General features: G+C 45.9%; 1 protein-coding gene across 1 annotated transcript in view; it reads left to right on the top strand.

The window, feature by feature from the left end:
• Positions 1-19,735, top strand: part of LRIG1 (leucine rich repeats and immunoglobulin like domains 1) — a 91,118-nt gene that overhangs the window by 67,047 nt on the left and 4,336 nt on the right. Inside the window, exons 9-18 of the mRNA XM_058844676.1 lie at positions 3,037-3,117; positions 8,080-8,151; positions 9,335-9,406; positions 11,413-11,576; positions 13,492-13,812; positions 14,427-14,708; positions 15,651-16,070; positions 17,368-17,490; positions 18,067-18,213; positions 19,376-19,684. Of these exons, the coding sequence (XP_058700659.1) occupies positions 3,037-3,117; positions 8,080-8,151; positions 9,335-9,406; positions 11,413-11,576; positions 13,492-13,812; positions 14,427-14,708; positions 15,651-16,070; positions 17,368-17,490; positions 18,067-18,213; positions 19,376-19,684 (1,991 nt within the window). The remainder of the gene's footprint in view (positions 1-3,036; positions 3,118-8,079; positions 8,152-9,334; positions 9,407-11,412; positions 11,577-13,491; positions 13,813-14,426; positions 14,709-15,650; positions 16,071-17,367; positions 17,491-18,066; positions 18,214-19,375; positions 19,685-19,735) is intronic.

The following is a 19,735-nucleotide window of genomic DNA, read 5'->3' as shown; positions in this document are numbered from 1 at the left end:
TGTGCTCTGATTTTCATGGTAAATGCTGAAACACCAGAAAGTTGCCAAGGGCAAAGTTTCACGAGCCCTAGTACTGAATTGCAAAAATGATTCACCCAGTGCTGGCTGTGGCCATTTACCACAGACTTTTATTTTAAAACCACTGACGCAATATAATACCTGGAAATGTGATAGTCCAAATTTGCCTGGTCCAAATACCAGCTTGTAAGGTTTCAGGAGCAGTAGAGCCCATTAGACACGTCAGTGTGACCCCTGTGGGATGCAGTTGTAGCACTGTTCCATTATACACTGTTGAGTGCTGTTTTAGACTGAAGTCCATCTGGGCTTGTCTTATGAACATCAGAAGATGGGGAATCCAGTTCCATTCCTGCTGCTGAGTTGCCTCTGTCTCCTTACTGGAACCTGCAGGGCTGCTGGCTGTTCTCCTCTCTCTGGGAGCTGCAGGCTCAGCACCTTCATCTGGCACACCACAAAATTCTCACAGTCCTTGTGACAGCACCAGACATGTTCCCAGGCTGGTTGGGTTCAGCAAACTGATTTAATTCCTCTTTCAAAAGAAAAAAAAAAAAAATCACACTTTGATACTTTTATGCCTCTTCAGAAGCCCATTGTGGCCTGAGTCATTAAAAGGAAATGGGAACAGAAAAATCTCCTGCCTTTACAGTACTTTTTGCATCTTACTCTTTTCTTTATTGAAGTTCATAGTGAAGGAAGTGACTGGAAAGTGAGTTTGGGTTTTGTTTGCTTTTTTTAAACTTAAGCCAAAGCCTTTCAGCCACTGGGCATTCAGAAAGGGACCTCTCTGAGGCAGCTGTCAAGACCGGAACTAAAGGTTTCCAAAGAAAAATGGAGGGGAAGGGAAGCTGGTCCCTCTCTTTGCTCTGCAGTGAATGTGGAGCCTCTTTTATGTCCAGGGCAGAGGGGGGAGGCAGAGAGGGAGTGTGTGAGCGAGCTCTAATTTAATAAAGAGAAAGGCCTATTGGGTCCTGCACCTGGTGAAAAAGAGCTGAGCATGCTTTAATTATGGGCTATTGTTGGGGAGCCTTTGGTGGGTGTGAAACTGCTGAAATGTGGAGCTATTCAAATAGAGGTCAGGCCCGGAGACCTCTGAGCACAATGATTAACAAGGCTTCGAGCATTCAAGCTCAGCCAGCCAGAAAGAATAGGAAATTGGCAACAGGGGCTGGGAGAGGAGTTGGAATACAAAGAGAGCTGGGCCAAAATACCCCACTCTTTTTTTTTTCTCCCTCTCTCTATTTTCACTCATTTGTTAAAAAGGTTTTTATTCCTCCTTTCTAACACTAAACCTTTGAGTTGCCACTGGATGAACAAGCAATACCATTTTCTTTCCCTTTTTCAAGAAAACACAATGTGTGGCAGTCAATTAATAAAAGTGTGTGTCAGAGCTCCTACAGGCTGTTCCCACTTGTCAGTCTCTGCCATGGGAAAGGGCTTGCTGCTCCAAAGACCAGTAGCCTGTGGTGAAACTGAAGAGGAGAAGTGTCTGAGAAGGGATTTTCCCTTAAAAAGCAAACAGAACAAGGGACCTTGGCTTGGCAACTATAAGGAAGATGTAGAAACTGAGCTCCAGGAGGATTTATTTGCTCCTGTCCCACTAGGATAGTGCTGGAAATGCCAGCAGATCAAAGCATTCTTCTGGACTTGTCTCTTTGGGCACCACAGCATTATGTGCACCCACATCCCACGGGGAGGCTGAGATTTTGTCCATGCCTTTGGCACAGAGCAGCCCACAGAGATCACCCTGACATCCACAGTGATGCTGGCTAAGGCCAGGGATGTGAGATTCAGGTCCCAGGCTTCAGCCAGCTGAGAAACAGGAATTGTGGCTTTTGGCCATCTCCCTTCACATCTTTAGCTCACCCTAAAGCAGAGAAAGGAGCAAAGACTGAGGCAGCTGCGGGAAAACCATTTCCATATTGAAACTGGGGCTTTCTTTTAACTGTGTTTAACTGTGTTTTCCCTTCCTGTGAGTTGCTGTGTATTTGTGCTGCCCAGAAGCCACACTGTGATGCCCGTATCTGGAGTGTTGGAAAATGCAGGGGGACTTGGTTTTTCTTTCTTTGGTCTTAATATTTTTTTTATCTGGAAACCTTCAGATAATCATCTTCAAAAGGTGCGAAAGGAGTACCTGAGGGCTCAGGGGTTATCTGGATGGTGAAGTTTGCTTTGGTGTTGTGTTTTGCCAGGTTTTAAATCAGAGTGATGTAGCAAAACCAACAAAGCCCTATTTAGTTTTTCTTTAACATTGGAAATGATGAATTTCTGTCTGTGTTGCTGGGTATTCATTGCTAGCTGGATTTAAAAGCTGGGAGGGAAGGATTTTTAAACAGACTGTTTAAACAGCTTTTGTGGATCTCTGTGTTTGTTCTGTGTGCTTGTTTTTCTTCAGACCTCTTTGACTCTTGTAATTGATGGTCAATTTGAAAGCCAAAAGAAGCTAACTCTGAAAAAGGAATTCTCTTGTTTTTTTTCAAATGATTATACAGAGTTAGGCTGGTGTAGTGATGCTGGCGCTTTCCTTTGTTGAGTTTTCAAGTTCATTGCCAGAAAAAATGCAGCTTTGTAGAAAATACACCAAATCATCTTCCTAAGATTCAGCTATAGACAAATACATGCATACACTGGAATACCCAAAGTGATCTTATTTCATGGCAGTAGCATTTAAGGACAGCCGTTTCTTTCAGTTTAATTTTGGCACTTCATTTTAATTTTTCTCCTTCTGTTTGGATGCACAGAACTAGAAAAGGGCAGAAACCTACTTGGTAAAAAAAAGCTGTCTCGGAGGGTTTCAGCTAGGAACAAGCCAGAGCTCTTTCTGGAATGCACCATCCCACCACATGTCAGTGCAGGAGAAGTGATTGATGCTGCTTTGCTTCAGGACTCTGCATTTTCTGATAACTGTCAGGAGAAAATGAGAACCTCTCATGTGGCACTCTCCAGCTTCCTCCACTTGTTTGTAACAGTGACACTGGGACTAAGGCGCTGATTCTGAACTCTCTCTTGTCCTCCCCCCAGGGAACTGGACCACAATGACATCTCAGGCACAATAGAAGATACCAATGGAGCCTTTACAGGCCTGGAAAACCTGAGCAAGCTGTGAGTATCCCTGGGCTTGAATTCTGCAAGACAGTTTTGTTGTGTGCCTGTGTGGGGCTGGGTCTGTCCCTTTTTATGCAGCCTCCCTTACCTTGGAACAAGACAAAAATCAAGAGAAAATCTGAGTTGTAACAGTTTTGCAGGCTTACTGCAAGAGCACAAATGTGGTTTTCAACACTGATGTTTTTAAGCAGGTATGAGGCAATTATTTCCTTTCTAAATGGTGAACAGACAGTGCCACATACTGCAGTTCAGACACAGAGAGAAACTTAAGCTCTTTTCGTGTATAAAATTCAGCACAACCATTCCTCACTTCTAAAAGCAAACAAGCGACAAAAATGACCCCTTGCAGTCTTCAGCGAGGCACTGATTGATGCAGCAAATAACAATAAACAGAGAGAAAAATCACCCCACTTCCTGTTACAACAGAGGATTGAAACAGGATTCATTTCTGTGGGATACTCTTTCTGAGAGTGATCTTTTGGGCTCAGTTCCATGTGCAGTGACAATAAAAGGCACCATGGGGCACAGGCTCTTGAAGAGATAAAAAGAAACCCAAGGCAAGCATGCGCCTTGCAAATGTTTATGGCTTGTTTGGCCTTCGCAAGGATTTTCACATTGCTCCGTACAAGTCCCTGTTCCATTTGAAATGGGTGATATAAATCAGCCGTGTCAGAGGAGTCTCTGATGGCTTGTGACAAATCAAGAGTCTCTAATCATTACCTCTTGCCTTTGTTGAAGTTCTCAGCACCCCCCCATGCCGCTGTCTGTGATGCTGGGATGGCACAGCCAGAGGTGCAGTAAAAGTACCTCGATGGATAGCAGATGGCTGGGATGAATCCTGGCAGGAGGGATATTGTCACGCTCTCATCAGAGACTCCTCGGGGAGTGGGATGAGCCATGGCAGGGTCTGTGGAGATGGAGTGCTTAGAGGAGAAAAATCTGAAATCACAGAGATGGCATTTGATGGTTGCTGAGGGGAGTCACTGCGTCCATGTGGAGGGGACCAAGTTGCAGCTGCAAGTAAAGCGGGACAGAAGGCAGAGGAGGATTTAAGGACAGGGAGAGCCAGGCAGGGAAGCAGAAGTGTGGGAGTGAGAGAGAAGTCAGTAAGAATTGCTGTGCGTGCAGAGTCAGGGGATCTTCCCATGACTGCCAGAAAAAAGGCAGAGGAGCAGATGTGGTGGGTAGAAGAGTCCTTGGCTGCCTGACTGAGTGTTTGGTTTGTCTGAAGAACCCAGTGAGACCATGTGAGCAGCTGGAAGGGTGATGGGAGCAGAGACTTTGCCCAGTGGGATTTGCAGGCTGTAGGGATTATGATGAGCCTGCAGTGCTGCTTTGACAAGGGAGAGAAGGTGGTGGAGAGGAGCAGAGAGAGCTGTCCTGGTGGTACATCCACTGCTGGTGGTACATCCCTCCAACACGGGCACAGGAGCAAAAGTAGTGGTCCCAAGTGATTAGGATATGTTAGAAATGCTGGGTGCAGATAACAGGAGAGTGGTGAAAAAACCCAGAGGAGACAGCATGGAAGGAAAGAGTTCAGCAAAAGGACTGACTTGGAAAGCAGGAGCAGGGAGCCCTGAGGAGCTGTGGGGGTCAGGCAGAGGCCAGGAGGAACAGCAAGGAGCGGGAGGAGGAAGGAAGAGGGAGCAGGGGCAGCCTGTGGGGTTATGTGCTGGGACCTCTGGGCAGAGCAGCTATTGCTGTCCCCTGTGAAATGCCTGATGAGATGTTTGTCACCAAGCACAAGGAACACCTCCAAAAGATTGCTGGTTTGAGTTGCTGGTACACAAAGATGCACTATGGGCTTGTGCAAGTCTAAGGAAGTTTGGTTTATTATTATCTTTCTTCCTTTGTTGACTGATGCCTGTCATTGCACATGGACTCGGGCCAGCTCTGAGTCTGGCTGAGGAACATGTGCAGGGAAGGTTTGTGCAGGGAATTGTAGCATATTTCATAGCCTGGAAGAGCATGAGGATCAGGTTAGTTTCGGGCAGACAGGAGTGGTTTGATTACTTAACAGAGTGAACTGCTGTGGGACAGACAGCTTGCTTGTCACCCAGTGTGTAAGGCTAAAAAACACTCAGAAAACGAAATAATTTTATTATTACTCCTTGAGGCATTTTGAGAATACTTGTGAGTGGTCACTTTTAAAGGCATCTCCTCAGAACTGTTTTAGCTTATCAACACATAAATCCCAAACTAGTGATTTCTAGGGCTGAAGTGAGTACCAGGATATTTTTGTAAATAGAAGATCAGCCCTTAACAGCAAACATTTCACTGTGTGATTTAGGGCTCCTGTTTAAACCGTCAACCACTTTAAATGCATTAGCATACAAAAAATAAATGGGCACTTCAGAGGAGACCTTCCAATGAATTAATAATCACCTCAGCTCTGTGGAGATTGCCTTAAAAGCCATTCCCCTTTGATCTGGCACAGATTAGCCTCTGAAAGGATTTAGCACAGAGAGGGTTGTTCGCTGACATGAAGGTGTTAAACAGAGATGGAGAGGCCAGTCACTTTAGCCTTCTCTGAATTATATATGAAGCTCTCCAGGATGGAGAGCACAGGCCTAAATTAAAATGTTGCTTGAAGAAAGAGGGAGTCGAGAAGCACTGAAGCATAAAAAGCACCGGTGGAATCGCTGCAGAGCAAGGAGGTTCCTAATTATTCAAGCTGCTAAATGTAACTGGCTTTTTGATGGCTCACTCAGTGAGATCTTCCTGCAGGTGTAAACTGTCTGGAGGAGAAAACACTGCAGTGAATTGTGTGCCACAATTACACTGGTGAAGTCTCCAGGAGAGCTTGTGCTTGGCTCTGCCCTGTGGAGGAGGTTTTGGCCAGCAGTGGAATGGCTGATTGTGGCTGTGTTCTGCTGCCTTCACATTCCAGCCTTCCACAGCCCTTTGATGGGGGCTGCTAGGTTCAAACTCTCAGATTTGTAGAGGCACTTAATTGAAATTAGTTGCAAGGAGTAATTATTAATGAGTTTGCTGAGGCCTGACGTGTCATGTGTGTTAGGTATTCCTCATGTCCAGGCATCAAGCTTTGTGCACCTACACAAGTGATGTAGCTGTGTATTCCCTTCCCAAAAGTACTGTACTCTGCACAGATAACTAAACAGATATCAGCACTATCTCCAATTTTCAAAGTCCAGAATCCACTGAACTATAAGAGAAATCTGCAGCTATCAAACCCAAGCTCAACATAATTTTTTCAACAGCAGTTGCCCATTTAACTTCCATTAGAATTGTAAATCTTTAGGATCATCAAGTCCAATCATTAACCTAGCACCATCACCATTTTCATCACTAAAACCATGTCCTGGAGTGCCACATCCACAAGGTTTTTGAACACTTCCAAGGATGGTGACTCTGACACTTCCCTGGGAAGCCTGTTCAATGCTTACAACACTCTCTCTGAAGAAATTTTTCTTAAAATCTAGTCTAAACCTCCCCTGGCACAGCTTGAGGCCATTTCCTTTAGTCCTTATTTTATCCTTATCTTGTCCTTATAACACACTTATTTAGGAATATGGCTCCAGAAATCAGTGTGTATGGATGCAGCCATTTTACCAGAGTTTACATATAGTAAATTATTTACTGTATTAATCATTCTAATGGATTTTTCAAAGCCTTCATTAATGCAACATCCCTTTTACCAAATGATGGCACACATGATTGCACACATCCTTTGGAGCTGGGGGTATTTGAAACTGGGCTTTCTGGGAGCCAGTATATAACCAAATTATCCTGACATTTGAAAAGTGCTTTGTGGAAAGCCTTGACAAGTTCTTGGGAATGTATCTGCTCATGGAATGGCTGCACACGTTCCATCTTGTACTCCTCTCCTTTCCCTGGACAGTAAGCAAGCAGTGGGACCATTATAGTTGTCATTTTGGGGTGCAGATACAGGTCACACCCTATGCTGAAGGACAGCTCTTGAATGAAAACTCAAAATCAAATGCAGCACCAGATGTGCCTTTTTTTCACCTGAGCTGTGGGTGATGACTTGCCCTGGACACCACGTGGTGATAACAGCTGCACCTGGAGGATAAACCTTAGAAGGGAGCCTGGGGAAGGAAAGCAGCTCCTAATTAATGACACTGGTTGATGTTTTATTAAAACAGGTGGAGAGACTGTCCATTTGGCATGAACCCTGCCCCTGGCCATTAGCACTGGTCAATATTTATGGAGAACTGTTGCTCTGGAGATGGCAGCTGGGCTGGGATCTCTCCAGCTGGCTGTCTTCTGCTGATAGTCCTCTCATGCCACTGCTGATTCAGAGGAATGCTCTCTGATCACAGATGCAAGCAAGCCCCCTCCTCAGCTCTGAACATTACCTGTTCTGCCTTTTGCTCCTTGAAATTATCCCTGGCTATGATCTGTTGCATGATGCTGCTTTGCTGTTGTATTTACAAGGGAGGAATGAGCAGTGCCTGCAGTCAGCTGCCCTGTGGATGTGCAGCCCAGGGACAGCCCTCAGCTCTGTGTGCTGATAGCTCAGGCCAAGCACCAGTGAATAAATTACCACTCTTTTTCCTGTCTGAGAAGAAGTCAGAAATGAAAAGTGCTGTGGGGGAGAGACCAATATCTTGTTAAACTGTCACTGCACTTAATCCTGTCCACAGCCTGCCTGTGAAGAACAGAGGGGACCTTCTGTTACTCAGCAAGCTGGTTCCCAAGCATGGGAGCAAACCTGCCTGTTTACATGATATGGCACATTCCCTTTTGCGCTGTCATCACTATTAAATTCAAATACAGATAAAAGGATTTAATTTCAGGAGCAGGAAAGCGAGTGTGCTTCAGCCCTCTTAATCTCTGTGCAGTTCAGATTTCCTGCGACTTACACTGAGTGTATATATCAGATAAAGCCACACTAATTGTGTTCCTTTTTTTTTTTGCCCCCCCTCTCCCCATTTTCTTTCTGTTTATCTGGCACTGGATGTTTGGAAACTGCAGAACTCTGTTTGGAAACAAGATCAAGTCAGTGGCCAAGAAAGCGTTCTCAGGGTTGGAGGCTCTGGAGCACCTGTGAGTAACCCACCATGCCTCAGAGGTTGGGAAGGGGGGGTCTGCCAAAAGTAGCTGCTTGAGAAATCTGCTAGCAATTTAATAGTGTCTTTGTAAACTGAGAAGCCTGTCCATTTGTGGGGGCCACCTGCTTCCTTCTCATTATAAGTCCGCCTCAACTTTGGCCTTTTTTTGTGCCAGGAACAAAGTCATAGAACATATGGGAAATTTGCATGCTCTTAATTTTGGAGTATCACCTTGACTTGCACATTACTGCTTTGCAGGCTGTTAGCAATGAAAATAGGCTGGTTCAGATAGAACACTCTCTCCTCTTTTGCCCCAACTTCCCCCTAAACCTGGGCTCTGGCAGTGACATGTGCTGCAGATGACTGATTTCAATGCATCCCCACTGAACATCTCCATTCAGCACAACCCCCTCAGAACCATTTGCAAGAAGTCAATTTTGGCTGTCTCTGTGTAATTTTTTTCTGTGTCCCAAGGCTGATGACTCCAGCAGTGATTCATGAATAACCTCCTTTCTTGGATTAAGACAAGTTAAAGTATATGTGACTGTGCTCTACATGTTTTATTGGCTGTTGATTGTATGAAATGTTATGGCCATTGAGAACATGCTGAAAGATTTGGGCTGCCTGATTGGGAGAACATTCCCAAATAAAGGTGCCCTTAATTCTCTACTGAGATTGTCCTCTTTAAGCAGTGCTTGTCTGCCCTACATGTCACTTAGTAAACTTCAGCCCTAAATCTGACACTGCTTTTTCAGAGAACAAATTATTTTTTTAATTAGTGATATTTGTGAGGGAAGCCTTTAACCCCTTCCTTTGGAAATACTGGGATTTTTTGAACCCAATAGTATCCTCTCCAAGTTATTTTCAAATAATTCCTCAGATGCTGCTTAGTGCAAATATTTGCCTTCTTTTATGTGGGGTACCACATTCCTGACTATCTTTAGTTATCAAGGGAGCTGAGGAATTTCTGAGCTACGGATGATGGATGTAGCTCAGACTGAGAAAGTGTAGTGAGAAGACTGGGTAGGGAATGACCTAGTGATTTAATTAAATGTAATTTTTGTTGGCTGGCTAATGTTGATTCCTGCTACTGGAGTCAGTGCTGAAATCAATGTGGAGAGGCTCTGTTCCAGCCATGGCATCCCCTTTGTTCAGACTGCCTGTGGTTGTGCCTGCAGGAACCTCGGGGACAACGCCATCCGCTCCATCCAAGCCGATGCCTTTGCCAGGATGAAGAGCCTGCGGCAGCTGTAAGTGATTGCCCTGCTCACACCCTCAGGCAGGAGGGCTCCTCCTGGCCCTAGATATGAGCAGCAGCACGGGTGTTGCCCACATTACCACTCACTCATTTCCCCCTCCCCTTCATCCTCCTCTGTGGGGTATTTTTTACACATGAGAAGCTGTCACGGGAACGTCTTGAATAGTAATAGTGAGTGAAATTAGATCACTGGCATAGGTTCTTCCAGCAGCTTTGTGCCTGTGCAATTATTCATCTCTGTTCAGGAAGTCCAGCTCTGGTCCTGTTAGCTTCTCCTGCTCACACCACCATGGATTTAATTCCCAGTGGCCCATCTGCTCCCTCGCTGTACACCTGTGTTTAGGGTTCACACACAGGACTGATACTGCAGTGATAAGCACCATTTGAACTGCATCCACTTGTCATTCAGCCTTCTGGTGTAAAAATACAGATGTGTTATCAGAACTGCTGCTTGTGCTCCAGGATGGGGCTCTGCACTGTTATCAGACACTGTTTCTACTCTTGCCTGGTTTCCTTTTCTCTTCTTCCCCATAAATATTTAATCTACTGTCAGTGCATTGCTATGCCCCGGAGTAGTGCAGTGTCTGTGGAACACAAAATCATTTATTTGGTATTTGGGCAGGTGCAGGTTCTTGCTCCTGACATTGGAAATGGGAATCAGATGGTCACTGTTGGCAGTGACACCTGATACCAGTGGCTGGGAATGAAGAAGATAAACACCATGCATCTCTTGTGTGATTACACAAACTTTGACTTCTGCACTGGCACTTGAAACAAAATTGAGATGAAAGATTGATCTTATTAGGAAGAGACAGTGAGATCCCAGATATTGTGAATGAATGTTTATAAAACGGAGAAGTTCAGATAGAGGACATTTAGATGCAGAATGCCTTGTGCTGAAGGATCTTGTGACTTGTCCCAAGTAGCCAGGAGGGATTTATGCCATCATATGTGTTAGAGGCTACACATCTTTCTAGAACAGCAGAACTTTGAAAAATCAAATCCCTGTATTCCCTCCCTCTCCAGTCAATTTCTTTCTTTTTCCCTTTCCTGCTCATTTCAAACTTCAGGATTTCCTGAGGTAGAAAAATAGCAGGAGATTCACATCTTATAGTGCAGTGCTGGAGTTGGAATTCTGCTGTGTTCTTGATACCCTGCTCTTTCATAGCTTGTAGTATTACAGGACAGAAGTTCTCTTTGGGGCATTCTCCCAGTCTCTGAGGCATCCTCACATTCAATTCCAAGGATCAGACTGAGTTTTTCAAACCAGACCAAAGTATGAATGCCCTGTTTATGTAAATTTACAGTTTTTCACTGGCCTTAGAGCTATGCTGAGCCATAATTTGGCCCAGAATATTAAAAAAACCCCCACATTAATCCCCTTGTTCTTTATCCCTTTTTCACACTCTTGCTAACAGAAGGTGCTAAGCTAGTATTGGATCAAAATACTACAGTGGTGGGGTTGGAACTCAGGATGCTGAGAAATGTTTATGTGTTTTGTTTTCCAGACTAGTTACTGTTTCTGTGGGGTTTACACAAATATCTTTGGTCATTTCTCCTCTAACTGCTTCTGTTAAGCAGTAAACACAACTCCAGGGTCACCTTATGGAAGGCAGGGTCTCTCTCTGGTCAGTAGTTAAGTGCTGAATTTGGTCCCCACCAAAGATGCTCAAACCACAGGGGCAGAGCAGGAACTCATTGACATTTCTTGTCTGTTCCTGGGGATCACTCTGGGAGCTGGTTCATAATTACAAGGTGCTGCAATGTCACTGCAGTACAGGAGGGAGTTTCCCTACATGGAGATGAAATACTATTTAAATGTGTCACATCTATAACATTTTTAGTGCCTCGAGGACATCCCTGCAGTCCTTTTTTCTTCCTTCCACCCATGCTAGGGGGGCAGGAGGAAAGTGTTTAACATGAAAGGACTGGGAGCCTCCCAGCCTTCCCTCCGTGCAGGACTCACAGCAGGCTCGTGTTGGTTTTGTTTCCCTGCAGCCACATTAACAGTGACAGCTTCCTCTGCGACTGCCAGCTGAAGTGGCTGCCCCAGTGGTTGGTGGAGAAGGAGCTGCAGTCCTTTGTGGTGGCCACCTGTGCCCATCCTGAGTCACTGAAAAGCAAGAGCATTTTTGCCATCCAGCCAGAGAGTTTTGTGTGTGGTAAGTCTCGCCTGCGTGTTTTGAGGTTGTATGAAGGGTAGGAGTCACTTGGGAAACATTTTCTTTGAGTACCAGCATGTTATTATGAGAGGGTTTCTGTTTTGTTTTGTTATTCGGCGGGATCAAAGGAAGCCCAAGCCTGCATTTAAAAAATTTGTCATTGGCTACAATTTATTTCCCACTAAAACCACACAGCGCATTGCTTGCATCCAGAGTATTCCTTACAGGGCTCCCTGACTATTAAATCAAAAGGGACTAAGGCCTGTTCCACTTCCAGATGGGGCTGCACAGACACTTCCCCAGTCCTCTCAGTTTGATAGTATCAAGGCTGCAGCTGTAATTTTTTCCCTTCTGCAGTGTTCAGAGCTCTTCTGTGGATTTGTGTTCTTCACTCACCTTTTCTCCCTCTTGGAGACAACAATGAGTTAAAAACAAAACCCAGAGGAGAATCCCTCCACCACAGCTGGTTCTTTGGGGGCAGTAAGGCCCACCCAAATACTGCAGTTGACTCTGCACCTGAGCCACGGTTTCAAAGCAGCTTTACTTAATACCCAGCACACATAAACATCTACCGCCTTTCTCATAAAGAAAAAGAAATTCAAATCATCAGAGCAGGCCAAATCAATGCTGTTGAGGCATTCAGGTTTTGGGGAAAAGAAAGGCCTGGTTTGGGAGCCAAACCCTGTGCAGTGGAGCCAAGCAGTGAGGATCCTGGGTGGAGCTGCACATGGCTGTTTGAAGGAAAAATGAGCTTTTGCAAACACTATTTAACTGAGCTGAATGCATGACTTGCACTGAACACAGAGCAGAAGCTTTGTTCCCGTGTCCCTCCTGATCCCCCAGTGACATGCTCTGCCTAGGTGGCCTCTGTCTGAGCAGGCTGGGAGGGAGGCTTGCTGTGCTCATCTGGAAGAAGAGATCCTGAAGGCTCCATCCCCACAGCAACATCACAAAGCAAAAGCAGCTTTGCTTCCTGGTGCCTGCCAAGTCCTCCAGGCACTAGTAGTCCTGGTTCCAGAGGCCTGGCTGTTTAATTAAACCTTAGTCAAATATTAAATTACACCATTTGTAGAAACCTAATAAATGAATCTGCTTGGAACCTTGCTAAAACCAACAGTCTTCAGGGCAGAGAGAGAGTGTGCAAAGCTTTCCAGCCTGGTCGGGTGACAGGCAAATACAGCTGCTTCTGCTTTGGCAGCATGGGCTGCGTAGAGTCCTTTAGGTTGAAAAAGACCTCTAAGACCTTTGAATCCAACCATTAACTTACTACAGCCAGATGCACCACTAAACCATGGCCCTGAGTGCCACATCTCTTGAATACTTCCAGGGATGGCGACTCCACCATGTCCCTGGGCAGCCCATTCTGGTGCTTGACAGCCCTTTGGGGAAGAAATGTTTCTTATTAGCTGATCTAAACCTCTCCTGGCACAACTTGAGGCCATTGCCTCTTGTCCTATTGCCTGGGAGAAAGAAGAGACCAATCTCCACCTCAGTAAAACCTCCTGTGGGTGATTTTCCCTGGAGGTGACACTTGCAGCCCTTTGTGCCCTCTCCCCTCCTATTTCATGCCAATACAGGTCTGGAGCTGAGGTTCTAAGTTTAGTTATGCTCTTCATGCATGGTTTGTACACGGAAGGACAACCTGAATATGGCCTGAATATCTTCTTCACACCACAGTATCCTAGATTCAGTTGGTGAAGGAGCTGCCTGTCTTTTAGGTGTCTGAGGTCACTTGGTGACCATCTCAGCCCACTGAAGGAACCAGAGCAACAACAATCCCATGTAAACCAAAGACTCAATGGAGCTGTGTGTGGCACACCTGCTCTACAGAGCACCATTTATTTCTCATTTCACCTCTTGCTTTGCTCTAGTCTGCCCTCAGAGTCCAGCACTGACTATCGCTGTTTCCTCCCAGACGATTTCCCCAAGCCACAGATCATCATCCAGCCCGAGACGACGGTGGCTGTCCTGGGCAAGGACATCCGCTTCACCTGCCTGGCCGCCAGCAGCAGCAGCTCCCCCATGATGTTTGCCTGGAAGAAGGACAACGAGATGCTGCACAACGCCGAGATTGAGAACTTTGCCCACGTGCGGGCCAAGGACGGGGAGGTGATGGAGTGCACCACCATCCTGCACCTGCGGCACGTCACCTTCGCGCACGAGGGCCGCTACCAGTGCGTCATCACCAACCACTTCGGCTCCACCTACTCCAACAAGGCACGGCTCACCGTTAATGGTGAGTGGGAACTGCTTCCTCTTCCTCAGCCTGAGCTCCTACGTGGTACAATTCCTTGGGATCCACTTAGTTTCTCCCAAGGGTCTGTTCCTGATGGTGAGCTCTTAACCTCTGTACAGCAGCTGTTTGTATCTCGGTGGGTGCTGGGAAATGCCCTGTGAGGAGCACACACCATTTTGTGTTGGTTGCCATCCAGCCAAGCACTTCAGCATGAATGTTCTTAACAGCTTGAGCTGCTGCTCTTTGGCTGCTCAGGTAGATTCTTAGCCCAATGAAAATGAAAATACAAAGGGATGCAAAGAAAAGGGATGTAACAGTTGGAAGTTCTCTGTAGGAGAGATAGATTTTTTCCCAGGTTTTCACAGAAAAAATTAGCTTTGATCCCAGCTCTATAGTTTGGGGTGTCATGGACTCTGCAGACAGGGTGTGTTCTGTAGAAACACAAGGTCAGTCCCCAGCAGTTCAGAGACACCCTGCTAAAGCACGTGGACATCCTCCTGCCAGTGGGTAATTGCCACTTCAATCCCCTCTGTGGGAAGGCAAACAGACCTGCCCAGAAGATGGTGTTTCCCCACGGAATCGCTCACGCCCTTTTCTCATTTCTCCTTTATCAGTGCTGCCATCCTTTATCAAAACCCCCCACGACATCACGAGCCGGACGGGGACGACGGCGCGCTTGGAGTGCGCGGCCGAGGGCCACCCCACGCCCCAGATCGCGTGGCAGAAGGACGGCGGCACCGACTTCCCCGCGGCCCGCGAGCGCCGCATGCACGTCATGCCCGACGACGACGTCTTCTTCATCACCGACGTGAAGATCGAGGACATGGGCGTCTACAGCTGCACAGCCCAGAACTCTGCAGGCTCCGTGCTCGCCAATGCCACCCTCACCGTGCTGGGTAAGATGCCTTAGGATCTTAGCTTTTATGCTTCTTCATGTATTTGTAATCCTGCAATTCTTCAGTGTGCAACTCCAAACTCAGTAGGGAGTGTTAGCTACTGTTCTCCCATTTTGGTCAGACAAAACAATTCCTCTCTAGGCCTGGGAATAAAGGATACCTCACTGTCTCAGACCCCAAGAAAACAAAAGTGAGTTGGTGGGGAAGCAAACTTCAAGTAAATTACTTACCTCAATATGGAAATGGACCAAACTTATGAAAGTATGAAAACCCATCATCCATTTTTGGGTGTAGTCCCTGGGCAGGCTTTGTCTGCCCTAAATGTACCTGAAGGCCCTTCAATAAATATAACTGCTTTTATTCCCTTATTTTTTCTGGCCTCTGTTTTTAGGTAGTGCCAAAAAGGCATCACTGGTGCCCCAGGAGGCCCAGTGCAAGTGGGAACTGGGAGGGGTGGCCATTCAAGCTCTTTACCAGTTGCAGATAAAAGAGAGACAGAGTCAAATGGTCTGCTTAGTCTTGTTTCATTGTTTTGCACTGTAATTCACTAATGAAAAATACCTGTTAAGTAAGAGAAGGAGCTGTAAGTCACATCTTCTCTTGTGCCAAGGAAGCCCCTCCAACCAGCCTATTTGTCTGGGAAAATTACTTCAAAAGGAAATTGTACTTCATCTCTTTTGCCCTATAAAATAATTCATGTGTCAGCTGTTGACCCATGTCCTCAGAAGTTTCTTGTTGGGAAAACTTAACAGTAATTGGTTGTGAGAAGTGAGGCCTTGACTGTGCTTGTTAGATCAGTTGTGGTGGGCAGCTGACACACTCCTGAGCATGTGCCTGCTTCATGCATTGCTGTATCTGCAGGAACACGAGGAATATTCAGTGCTGTTAAATCTGTTGTTACACTGTCCCTATGAATTAATTTCTGTGTTTGTTCTCCTGCAGAGACTCCATCTTTGGTCCATCCACTAGAAGATCACGTGGTGTCCGTGGGTGAGACCGTGGCTCTCCAGTGCAAAGCCACGGGGAGCCCCCCGCCCCGCATCACCTGGCTGAAAGGTGACCAGCCCCTGGTGGTGACAGAAAGGCACCACTTCACCTCAGGCAACCAGCTGCTGATCGTCAGGAACGTGGTCCTGGAGGACGCGGGGAAGTACACGTGTGAGATGTCCAACACGCTGGGCACGGAGCGCGCGCACAGCCACGTCAGCATCCTGCAGTCGCTGGGCTGCCGCAAGGACCGCACCACCGTGGGCATCATCACCATCGCCGTGGTCTGCAGCATCGTGCTCACCTCCCTGGTCTGGGTCTGCATCATCTACCAGACCAGGAAGAAGAGTGAGGAGTACAGCGTCACCAACACAGGTAGCTCCGGTGTCCTGAGGCCCCCTCTAACCTCTCGTGCTGCAGACATCCCACCAAGGCTGAGCCTGCTCGTCAGGGAGCCTCACAATCCACTGGAACTGCAGCTGGCTTATCTCTCTGGTTCTCTTGGCTCACAGGGCTGGAACCAGCTTTCACTTGCTGCTGAAGCATGTTCAGAGCTGCATTTCTCCCCTTGGCTTGCTCTTCAGGAAGGTCTTTTCCACTTGGCAGTAGTTCCAGCCATTGCTTTGCTACTTTGGTTTTCCATGACCATAAATGATAACTTTTGAGACAGTCTGGATGATGTCCATGATGCTGGGAACCTGTCTTACTTTTTGGATATCTGTGTTTTTAAAGACTTTGAAGTCAAAACTTGAAAAAATAGACTTTGAAGCTGGAATCCATTTTCCATGTTGGCTATAAGAGCCTGCCCTGCTGATGGGGAGGGTGGGGGTATCTGCTACTTTTTAGAGGAAAAATTAGTGTTTATTGCTTTCTCCTGATATTCAGAAGGGATAATTTGGTGCTGAAGTAAGTGCTGCAGTAAGAATAGTCTCCTGCCCTCCTTATGCAGCCTCTGAACAAAACAGAAGTATGAAAGAACCAGCCTAAGAATTTCCCAGCCTGCTTGGAATTTCCAGCCTTCCTACATTATGTTTAGCTGTAGATAGAGTACAAAAGGATTTTTGAAGACACGGGCTAGGTAGGAAGTCTTGGATAGATTATTAGCAGTGTGATGTACTAGTGGGATTCTTTCATAACTCCTTTTTATAGTCCTGAAAATCCAGGGCTTCGTGCCTGATATAATTGAGTTTCACTTGGTTTTGTGTGGCAAAGGAAACTGAAATTGCCTGATAGAAAATGGAGAAAGCTAAGGACAGCTAACAGGCTTAACACTTATTTCCTGCTTAAGATAACCAAATACCCTGTTCTGCAGAATGCTTTTACTCCTGACTTCAGGGGGCAGAAGACTTGAGTTGAAGGAGGGACTGAATTTCAGGAGAAAGAGAAGGATTTACTTATTCTGAATAAATAGTTCTACTCCACCTACTATGTACTGACCATGCCACATGCAAATACTCAAAGTGCCTTTATCAGCACTCTGTCTCACAGCTTTAAGCTTTGAAAAATCAGGAATGGGGTTTCCGAGGGGAAAGGAATATTTAGGCAGTTCAGTTTCCAGTGCACCTATAGAAAATAGCCAGTTCTAGATCTGGTCCCAAATACCCCTTGAAAATGCAAATTTACTTTGAAAATCCTGCTGGGAACTGACTTTTCCCTGTTCCCATTGCTCTAGATGAGACTATTGTGCCTCCTGATGTGCCAAGCTACTTGTCCTCCCAAGGGACTCTCTCGGAGCGCCAGGAAGTGGCCATTGGAGTGGACACCCAGCAGCCCAATGGGCACATTGACAGCAACGGTGAGAAATGGTTTAATTATTCTGTAATGCCGAATCTGAACTTGATATGGGAGGTAGAAATCTCAGCCCAGAGTGCTTCTGTGTTTGTGTTTGTTCTGAGTTATCTGAGAGATCTTCATAATGTAATTCCTGCATTTATGCAGGGCAGGGATGTGTGTTTGACTTCACAGAGCTCTCCTCTCCCAGGAGTAAGTGTTCCTACAAGCTGACTGCCCCAGAAACTGCTCAGTCAGGCCCTAAGGACTGTTTTTTTGCTAATTTTGGATTCTTTTTTTTGGCAGCAGAGTTACCCATAGTTATACTAGAAAATGCATTAGCATTGCCTGTCCCTGCCTTCAGGCTTTGAAATTAAATGTTGGGGTTTTATACTATTTAAACACAGCACATTAAGAAGGAGAAGAGTTCTGAACTAAGATCCTCCTGAGATTGTGCAGCATTTATTCTGTTAAATGTTAGCTGAAAATTATCTATTATCTCCCCTGCTATTTTTCCTCCCTTTTCTAGTGTAAGACAAGCAAGTCATCTAACTGTGAGCAGATGGCTGTGATCTTTACCCAGATGGTTTGTTTGTTACAGGGATGTGTCAGGCTGATGCTGGAAGGTGTCCAGATGTTGAAGCTCCTGCTGTAGGTTGTAGACAGCCTAAGCTGTGTATCAGCTATAATAAAGACACTTGGAAAACTGAGGACATGGCCAATGGAATGCTTGTTCCAGATAAGACAGGTACAAACCCCATTAATCTGGGAAGGTATTTCGTGTTTGTACAGATCACAAAACCCTCCAAGTCAGACAGCATTAACACAAGAAATAGTTACCTTCAGAGAAAAAAAAGTTCAGAATGATTCTCAGGTGCAAGCACAGAGAATTTACTTTCTTCTGCTTGCTTTGATCCTCTCTCAAGCTTGGGTAGCTGGAATTTGAGGAACTGTCAGAAAGAGGAAGAGTAAAGTTCCCAGTTGCCACCCTGTGCAAATCATCTGGCTGATGGGAATTTTGTGATATATATTGAATATTTTAGGAATATTCCTAATATTCCTAAAATATTATGATTTTTGTATGAGAAGATATGAGAGCACTTTCAAAACGGAAAGTGTTACATTTTTTCATGCTCTTTTAAAAGCACTGTTGACTTCAAAGCTCAGCTTTTTAATTTATTTTCAAAATTTAAAGGTTGTTTTGGGCCCTACACCTGCCTCTGCTCTTTGCCAATTTCTTGGCTGTTACACTCGTAGTTTTCTATTTTTAGGATGTGCATTCTGTTCTCACACTGTATTGTACAAGCCAATGAAACATTGACAAAGAAAATCAGCCAATGAAACAATTTCTCTCTAGTAGAAACTAATGTAAAGTTTAATAATGGAAAGTTGTTGAGTGCACTAAGGAAATTAACTTTCAACATTTAGGAATTCCTTGCTGCTTTGAATTCTGGTCATCTGTAGTTCCCTACAGTAATAACGTATCATGAAATAAGAGTGTGGGCTGATGGTGATCCCTGTAAAGCAGCAGCACAAAAATAAGAAAGGCAGCTAAAGCAGCTACAGGGAAGTTCCACTTTGCATTTCTACCCTGATTAGAAGATCTGGAAAAGGAAATACATAGTTTATTTAAAAAACCAGAAAGCTACAAGTTCTTTGGAGTGAAAAAGAATCCCTGACTAACTAAAGCTGTTAACTGGAACTACCTTTAGTGATGGAGACTACAGAGTTCTGAAAACTGGGTGTGTAATAGCCCTGTGTAAGACCATGAAGTGTCCACTTTATTTAGTGAGAGATTCCCCCACTGAACTACACAGAACTGCCCTTTCCTTCCATGATTTGTGTGCTCCAGTGGTGAGCACTTGCAGCTGCTCATCTTCCCTTGTTGATTTTCCTTTCTTGCCCCAAAGGCTTTGGGCTGCCCGTGGTGTGCACGGAGTGCAGCAGCAGCACAGACAGCATGAACGTCCACATCTACCCCAGGGACTCCGAGTGCTACTCCGAGAGCCTAAAGACTGTGGAAAACACCCACCCCAGTGCACTGAGCAGCAAGGAGCGCCATAGGAAGAGGGGTGCAGGCACCAGCCTTCTTCATGCTCAGCCCTGCAACGGGATTGCCAGTGGCAAGAGGGTGGAAACAGACGGGACCCTGTACCCCAGTAACCACGACAGGATAAGGCTGGAGGGCACGGCCGGCGCGCTGCTCGCAGACACGCACGGTATGTCCTTCCTCGGGGTCACCTCTGATCCTCAGGGGCACCAGCGGGGTT

The sequence above is a fragment of the Poecile atricapillus genome, chromosome 9 (assembly GCF_030490865.1).
Source record: "Poecile atricapillus isolate bPoeAtr1 chromosome 9, bPoeAtr1.hap1, whole genome shotgun sequence".
In the NCBI taxonomy this organism is placed as follows: Eukaryota; Metazoa; Chordata; class Aves; order Passeriformes; family Paridae; genus Poecile; species Poecile atricapillus.
This window is presented reverse-complemented; position numbering and strand designations above follow the sequence as displayed.